Source organism: Ornithorhynchus anatinus, chromosome 3 (genome assembly GCF_004115215.2).
Source record: "Ornithorhynchus anatinus isolate Pmale09 chromosome 3, mOrnAna1.pri.v4, whole genome shotgun sequence".
Taxonomy (NCBI): domain Eukaryota; kingdom Metazoa; phylum Chordata; class Mammalia; order Monotremata; family Ornithorhynchidae; genus Ornithorhynchus; species Ornithorhynchus anatinus.
In genome coordinates, this window is record NC_041730.1 from 4,933,696 (window position 1) to 4,942,458 (window position 8,763).

At 51.3% G+C, this 8,763-nt stretch overlaps 1 protein-coding gene across 1 annotated transcript; it reads right to left on the reverse strand.

Annotated features, from left to right (window-relative positions):
- Window positions 1-394: 394 nt before the first annotated feature.
- SCGB1C1 (secretoglobin family 1C member 1) lies at window positions 395-7,535 on the reverse strand. Its single transcript, XM_029061797.1, has 3 exons — window positions 7,388-7,535; window positions 2,748-2,938; window positions 395-601 (listed from the first exon to the last, which is right to left on the reverse strand). Exons 1-3 carry the CDS (start codon window positions 7,440-7,442, stop codon window positions 566-568), a joined length of 282 nt encoding a protein of 93 aa, XP_028917630.1. The 5' UTR covers window positions 7,443-7,535; the 3' UTR covers window positions 395-565.
- Between the last annotated feature and the right edge of the window lie 1,228 nt (window positions 7,536-8,763).

An 8,763-nucleotide genomic window follows, 5' to 3' on the forward strand; every position in this document is an offset into this window, starting at 1 on the left:
TGAGAAGAAGACCGAGCACGGGCCTGGGAGCCAGAGGTCATGGATTCTAATCCTGACTCCGCCACTTGTCGGCTGTGGGACCCTGGGCAAGTCACTTTACTTCTCTGTGCCTCAGACACTCATCTGTAAAATGGGGATTGAAACCGTGAGCCCCAGGTGGGACAGAGATCGTCTCCAATCCAGTTTGGCCGTCTCCACCCCAACGCTTAGTACAGCGCCTGTCACACGGTAGGTACTTGACAAATTCCATCATTATTATTAAGTGGCGCAGCCGGGATTAGAGCCCTCTTCGTCCTCGTCTCCGTCCCCACAAGCGAGCCCCCCCGGACCGAATGAGCAGAGACGGGAAGGAGGCGAGGATGCACCCTGCCTTCGTTTTATTGGCGGGAGTGCGCTCCCCGATGCTGAGGGGGGCTCGGTGGGGGGGGACTACAAGCACAGGGGGGCGGAAAACGCAGCAACGACAGCACGGTTCCCGGCCAGGAAGAGGGGGGACGTCCGGCCTTCAACCGCCGTGGGGGTGGGCGGGGTGGGCGGTCATTCGCCGGACATCGGGCCGAGGCCCTCAGGATTTGGCGTCCTGCTCTTCCAGCACCAGCACCTGCAGTGGAGAAGGGAGGGGGGCCACGGTGAGGATCAATCCCCCGTCGTCGAACTCTCATCCACATCCTGCCTCTGGCCCGGTGCTCCCTCTCTCGCCATGGCCCACGGCCGACAGATGACAACTCTCTCCCACTTCAAAGCCTTACTGAAGGCCCATCTCCTCCAAGAGGCCTTCCCTGACTGTGCCCTCCTCTCCTCTTCTCCCTCTCCCTTCTGCGTCCCCCGACTCGCTCCCTTTATTCATCCTCCCTCCCTGCCCCACACCACTTCTGTCCATCTCTGTCATTTATTTCTATTACTGTTGTCATTCATTCATTCAATAGTATTTATTGAGCGCTCACGATGTGCAGAGCACTGGACTAAGCGCTTGGAATGGACAGATCGGTAACAGATAGAGACGGTTCCTGCCCTCTGACGGGCCTACGGTCTAATCGGGGGAGAACGGTCTAATCGGGGGAGAACAGTCTAATCTCCGTCTCTAAATCTGTAAACTCACTGCGGGCAGGGAATGTGACCGCTTAGTGTTCTATTGTGCTCTCCCAAGGGTTTAGCACAGTACTTTGCACAGAGTAAGAGCTCAATAAATACAATTGAGTGAATGGATGAATGATTGAATGAAGCCCCCCGGAGGGTAACAGGGGCTCCCTCTAATAATAATAATGTTGGTATTTGTTAAGCGCTTACCATGTGCGGAGCACTGTTCTAAGCGCTGGGGTAGATACAGGGTCATCAGGTCGTCCCACCTGAGGCTCACAGTTAATCCCCATTTTCCAGATGAGGTAACTGAGGCACAGATACGTGAAGTGACTTTCATTCAATAGTATATATTGAGCGCTTACTATGTGCAGAGCACTGTACTAAGCGCTTGGGATGAACAAGTCGGCAACAGATAGAGACGGTCCCTGCCGTTTGACGGGCTTACGGTCTAATCGACTTGCCCACAGTCATACAGCTGACAAGTGGCAGAGTCGCTAGACCGTCAACTCGCTGTGGGCAGGGAATGTGTCTACCAACTCTGTCGTACTGTACTCTTCCAAGTGCTCAGTACAGTGTTCTGCACACAGTAAGCAGAAGCAGCGTCGAGAAGCAGCGTGGCTCCGTGGAAAGAGCCCGGGCTTAGGAGGCACGGGTCAGGGATTCGAATCCCGGCTCTGCCACCTGTCAGCTGTGTGACTGTGGGCAAGTCACTTCACTTCTCTGGGCCTCAGTTACCTCATCTGTAAAATGGGGATTAAGACTGTGAGCCTCACGTGGGACAACCTGATGACCCTGTGTCTACCCCAGCGCTTAGAACAGTGCTCTGAACATAGTAAGCGCTTAACAAATACCAACATTATTATGAAGTGCTCAATAAATACAGGTGATTGATTGACAGAGCGCAAGCTTGTTGTGAGCAGGGAATGTGTCCATCAACTCGGTTGTATTGTAATAATGTTGGTATTTGTTAAGCGCTTACTATGTGCCGAGCACTGTTCTAAGCGCTGGGGTAGACACAGGGGAACCAGGTTGTCCCACGTGGGGCTCCCGGTCTTCATCCCCATTTTACAGATGAGGTCACTGAGGCCCCGAGAAGTGAAGTGACTCGCCCACAGTCACCCAGCTGACAAGTGGCCGAGCTGGGATTCGAACCCATGACCTCTGACTCCAAAGCCCAGACTCTTTCCATTGAGCCACGCTGCTTCTCTACTCTCCCAAGTGTTTAGTACAGTGCTCTGCACATCTCAAGCGCTCCGTAAATATGACTAATTCTCCTTCCCAGCTACTCCTTAAGTTTCTCCTGAGCGACCCGTCCCTCCATCCCCGGAGAGGAGATCCAGCAGGGTGGGGTGGGGAATCCTCCCCCAGGTAGAGCGGGGGAGTGTGAGAAGTTGAGAAGCAGCATGGCCTGATGGAAAAAGCCCAGGCCTGGGAGTCAGAAAGACCTGGGTTCTAATCCCACTTGTCCGCTGTGTGACCTTGGACAAGTCACTTCACTTCTCTGGGCTTCAGTTCCCTCATCTGCCAGATGGGGATGAAGACCGTGAGCTTCATGTGGGACAGAGACCGAGTCCAACCTGATTAACTTGTATCCACCCCGGCGCTTGCTACAGCGCCTGGCAAATAGTAAGCGCTTAACAAATACTATTAAAAAAAGACGGTTTTACCAGCAACTTCACCAGCTCGGCTTTGTTCTGCGGCTCCAGGTGATCGATGCAGGACTTGAGCTCAGCCATTGCCCGCTTGGCGGCGGCGTTGATTTTGAAGTGGGACAGCGGCCCCTCGTACAATTCTTTCAGGCTGCCCACCAGCAGCGTTTGAAGGAAGTCCAAGAAAAACTCGTTGCCCGAAGCCGCTCCTGGAATCCAAAATAATAATCGTCGTGGTGTTGGTTAAGCGCTCGCTATGTGCCGGGCACCATACTAAGCACTGGGGTGAATACAAGCAAATCGGGTTGGACACCGTCTCCGTCCCACACGCAGCTCACAGTCTTCATCCCCATTTTACAGATGAGATAACAGAGAAGTGAAGTGACTTGCCCAAGGTCACACAGCAGACAAGCGGCAGAGCCGGGACTAGAACCCAGGCCCGTGCTCTATCCACTAGGTCACGCTGCCTAATAGTAATAATATTTGTTAAGCAGTTACTATGTGCCAAGCACTGTTCTAGTCCCTGGGGCAGACACGGCTTAGTGGAAAGAGCACGGGTTTGGGAGTCAGAGCTCATGGGTTCTAATTCCGACTCTGCCACTTATCAGCTGTGTGTCTTTGGGCAAGTCACTTCTCAATAAATACAGGTGGGCCTCAGTTACCTCATCTGTAAAATGGGGATGAAGACTGTGAGCCCCACGTGGGACAACCTGCGTACTTTGTATCTACCCCAGAGCTTAGAACGGTGCTTGGCACATAGTAAGCGCTTAACCAACACCATCATCATTATTATTATTATTATACAAGTTAATCAGGTGTGACACAGTCCCTGTCCCACATGGGACTCCCGTTCTAAATAATTTACTAGACTGTGAGCTCACTGTGAGCAGAAATGTGTCTGTGTTGTTATATTGTACTCTCTCAAGTGCTTAGTACACTGCTTTGCGCACAGTAAGCGCTCAATAAATGCGATTAACTAAATGATTGAATGAATCTACCGTGAATAAGTACTGTACTGAGCGCTTGGGAAAGAACAATAGAGATGATAATAATAATAATATTTGTTAAGCACTTACTAGGTGTCAAGCATTGTTCTAATCGCTTGGGCAGATACAGGTTAATCAGGTTGGACACAGTCCCTGTCCCACATGGGGCTCACGGTCTAAGTCATCTATTGTGATCAGTGTACTGTATTAAGCGCTTGGGAGAGAAGAGTATAGCTAATAGACACAGTTCCCGCCCTCAAGGAGCATGCAGTCCTCTGGAAGCTAGAGGCAAGACAACGTTTACAGATAGGCGAAAGGTGGAAAAATAGATCTTAATCCCTACCGTTCTCCCAGGAACCTTTTGGGTTTCCCAGTCCCACCAGCTGCTGGAATGGATAATTCAGGCCCAGGCCAGAGATAAGAGCCAAAAAGAACTCTTTAATGCTCCTCCCACCCCGACAGCATTTATAGCCCATCCTCATACTCTATATTTGCCCTCTCCATAATTTATTTTAATATCCTTCTGCCCCGTAGACCTTAACACCTTTATTTATTTATTTTTAATGGTATTTTTAAGCGCTTACTATGTTCCAGGCATTGTACTCAGGCCTGGGGTAGATCAGCTCCTAGAACAGTGTTTGGCATAAAGTAAGCATTTAACAATTACCATCATCATCATCATCATCATACACTTAAATCAGGTTGGACGCAGTCCCCGTCCCCCATGGGGCTCACAGTCTTAATCTCCATTTTACAGATGAGGGGACTGAGGAAGTGAAGCGACTTGCCAGAAGACAAGTGGCGGAGCCGGGATTAATAATATTTATAATAATTAAGCGCTTAACTATGTGTCAGACACTGTATTAAGCACTGGAGTGGATACGAGCAAATTGGGTTGACACAGTCCTTGTCCCATATGGGCTCACAGGCTCCATCCACATTTGACAGATGACCTAACTGAGGCCCAGAGAAGTGAAGAGACTTGCATGGTCACACAGCAGACAAGTGGCAGAGCCACCCATGACCTTCTGGTTCCCAGGCCTGTGCTCTATCCATTAGGCCGTGCTGCTTCTCTTTACCGTGATGTCTTCGTCCCCGCAGCTGGGGATCTCCCACCAGTGTGATGAATCGATTAACCGATCTGTACGATGAGGATTCAGTAACCATTCTCCCTCCTTCTTAAAATACAAACCCCATGTGGGACAGGAGCCGAGGCCAACCTGATTCTCTTGCGTGGCCTAGTGGAAAGAGCACGGGCTGGGAGTCAGAGGACCTGGGTTCTAATTCCAGCTCTGCCAGTTGCTTGCTGTGTGACCTTGGGCAAATCACTTAACCTCTCTCTGCCTCAGTTTTCCTGTTCTCCCTCCTATTTAGACAGTGAGCCCCATGCGAGAAGGGACGGTGTCCGACCTAAATAACCTGTACCTACCCCGTGCCTGGAACAGTGTTTGACACAAAGTAAGCACTTAAGAAATATTAAAACGAAAAATCTACTACAGTGCCAGCCACCCTCGAAGCACATTCCCCTTAGTGATCGAAGCGGGAATGGCATAGAGGTGCAAGGACGATGGGAGATTTTAGGACCAATCAACCGTTCAATCAATGGATTGTACTGAGTGCTTACTATGTGCAGAGCACTGTACTAAGGGCTTGGGAGAGTACACTACAAACGAATTAGCAGACACGTTCCCTGCCTACAGTGAGCTTTTAAGCAACTGGGGGACATTTTCAATTTATCACCAAATTCTATGGGTTCAACCTTCATAATTTGCTAAAATTCACCCTTTCCTCTCTATCCAAACCGCCACCCTGTTAATCCAAGCACTTATCCTATCCCGCCTTGAGTATCGTGTCAGTCTCCTTGTTGACCACCCAGTCTCCTGTCTCTCCCCACTCCAGTCCATGCTTCACTCCGCTGCCCGGATCATTTTTCTACAAAAACGTCCAGGCCATGTTTCCCCGCTCCCTCAAGAACCTCCAGTGGTTGCCCATCCACCTCCTCATCCAACGGAAATTCCTCACCATTGACCTTAAAGCCCTCAATCCCCTTGTAATAATAATAATGATAATAATGTTGGTATTTGTTAAGCGCTTACTATGTGCCGAGCACTGTTCTAAGCGCTGGGGTAGACATAGGGGAATCAGGTTGTCCCACGTGGGGCTCACGGTCTTAATCCCCATTTTACAGATGAGGGAACTGAGGCACAGAGAAGTTAAGTGACTCGCCCACAGTCACACAGCCGACAAGTGGCAGAGCTGGGATTCGAACTCATGAGCCCTGACTCCAAAGCCCGTGCTCTTTCCACTGAGCCACGCTGCTTCTCCACTCCTACCTCACCTCGCTGCTCTCCTACTACAACCCCGGCCCGCACACTTGGCTCCTCTAATGCCAGCCTACCCACTGTCCCTCCATCTCGCCTGTCTCGCCGCTGACCTCTCACCCACGTCCCGCCTCTGGCCCGGAACGCCCTCCCTCTTCATACGCGACCGACGATGACTCTCCCCACCTTCAAAGCCTTATTGAAGGCCCATCTCCTCCAAGAGGCCTTCCATGACTAAGCCCTCCCAACCCCACAGCACTTACGTCCATATTGGTAATTGATTTCTTTATATTAATGAACGATTCCCCCTCCAAACTGTAAGCTCACTGTGGGCAGGGAATGTGTCTGTTTTATTATTGCGTCGTACTCTCCCAAGCGCTTAGTCCAGTGCTCTGCACAAGGTAAGAGCTCGATTAATACGATTGATTGATTCATTGATCCCAACCCTTCCCCCGCCTCCAGACGGGATGACTGTTTGCCCCGGGCAGCCAAAAGGGGGTTGCTGTTTTCTGAGGATGCCTAAGCTGGGTAGGAATAATAATCATCATCATGATAGTATTTGTTAAGCCCTTACTATGTGCCAAGTTCTGTTCTAAGCGCTGGAGTAGATACAAGCTATCAGGTTGGACACGGTGTCTGTCCCACATGGGGCTCACAGTATTAATCCCCATTTTCCGGATGGGGTAACTGACACATAGAGAAATTCCGTGACCCACCCAAGGTCACGCAGCAAAGTGGCAGAGCTGAAACTCGAACCCAGGTCCTTCTGACTCCCAGGCCCGAGCTCTATCCACTAGGTCACGCTGCTTCTCATAGTTATGGTATTTGTTAAACGCTTCCTGTATGCCAAACATCGTTCTAAGTGCTGGGGTACATACGAGGTAATCAGATTGGATACAGTCCCCGACCTACATGGGGATCACACGTGAGAAGCAGCGTGGCTCAGTGGAAAGAGCCTGGGCTTCGGAGTCAGAGGTCACGGGTTCGACTCCCGGCTCTGCCACTTGTCAGCTGTGTGACTGTGGGCGAGTCACTTCACTTCTCTCTGCCTCGGTTAAAATGGGGATTAACTGTGAGCCTCACAGGGGACAACCTGATTACCCTGTATCTACCCCAGTGCTTAGAACAGTGCTCTGCACAGAGTAAGCGCTTAACAAATACCAACATTATTATTATCACACTCTTAATCCCCACTTTACAGATGAGGGAACTGAGGCCCAGAGAAGTGAAGTGACTTGCCCAGGGTCAAACAGCAGACAGGTGGCCGAGTCGGGATCAGAACCCACGTCCTCTGACTTCCAGGCCCTGGCTCTTTCCATTAGGCCACACCGTTTCAACCGGCCACACTCACCGGAATAGCAGCAGATGATGAGCGAGAAGCACAAGAAGGCGACGGAGAGCTTCATGTTGGCAGGTGGAGGCCGCCCGGGTGTCTGTGCCCCTGAGAGCCCTCCCTGGGACCACCTCTTCCTCGGCCTCCCGCTATATGGCCCGGCCGCCCCCGGGCCCCTCCCCCGGAATCAGGTAGCCCGCCAATAGGTGGGATTAGCACCGGGCACTGGCCGGGGTTGCCTGCACGGGGCCCAGCTGGTCTGATGCCAGCTGGCACTTCCCCCAGGAGGCGGTTCAGCAAGGGGCCCACAGTGGTAATAATAATGTTGGTATTTGTTAAGCGCTTACTATGTGCAGAGCACTGTGCTAAGCTCTGGGGTAGACTCAGGGTAATCAGATTGTCCCATGCGAGGCTCACAATCTTCTTCCCCATTTGCCAGATGAGGGAACTGAGGCACAGAGAAGTGAAGTGACTTGCCCACAGTCACAGAGCTGACAAGTGGCAGAGCCGGGGTTCGAACCCGTGACCTCTGACTCCCAAGCCCGGGCTCTTTCCACTGAGCCACGCTGCGGGGGTGGGGGAGAAGAGGGCAAAGAAGAATGGGGGGAAATGGGGGAGCGGAAAGCTCAGAACGGGGGAGCATGAGGAGGGGAGTGGGGGAAAAAAGAGCGGGGAAGAGAGGGAGTGGGAGAGAAGTAGAATTAGAGTTAACTTAGAATGTGAGCCCCATGTGGGACAGGGACCGTGTCCATCCTGATTATTTTGTATCTACCCCAATGCTTAGTACAGTGCTTGGCATATAGTAAGAACTTTACAGGAGCCATTATTATTATCATTATTATTTCTAGGTTGGGAAGAGGAGCAAGGAGGGAGAAGAGGAGAGGAGAGAGGAGGGAAGGGAGCACGAGGAGGGGAGGGGATGATGATAATGGTATTTGTTAAGCGCTTACTATGTATCAAGCATTGTTTTAAGCGCTGGGGTAGAGACAAGCAAATCAGGTTGGACCCAGACCCTGTCCCACATAGAGCTCACAGTCTTAAACCCCATGTTACGGAGGAGATAACTGAGACACAGAGAAGGGAAGTGACTTGCCCAAGGTCACATGGCAGACAGGTATAAGTAGGAGGGAGGACAGGTATTGAATCCCCAGGTGGGGAAACTGAGTCACAGAGAAGTGTGGTGACCTGCCCTAGTTCACCCAGCGGGCAATTGGTAGAGCCGAGATTAAAACCCAGGCCCTTTAACTCCGAGGCCTCGGGCTTTTTCCACTAAGCCTCGCTGCTTCTCTAGACGGCAAGCTCCTTGTGGGCAAGGAAGGTGTCTACCGACTCAGGTGCATTGTATCGATCAATCAATGTCACTGACTGACATTATCGAGGAATAATTATTATTA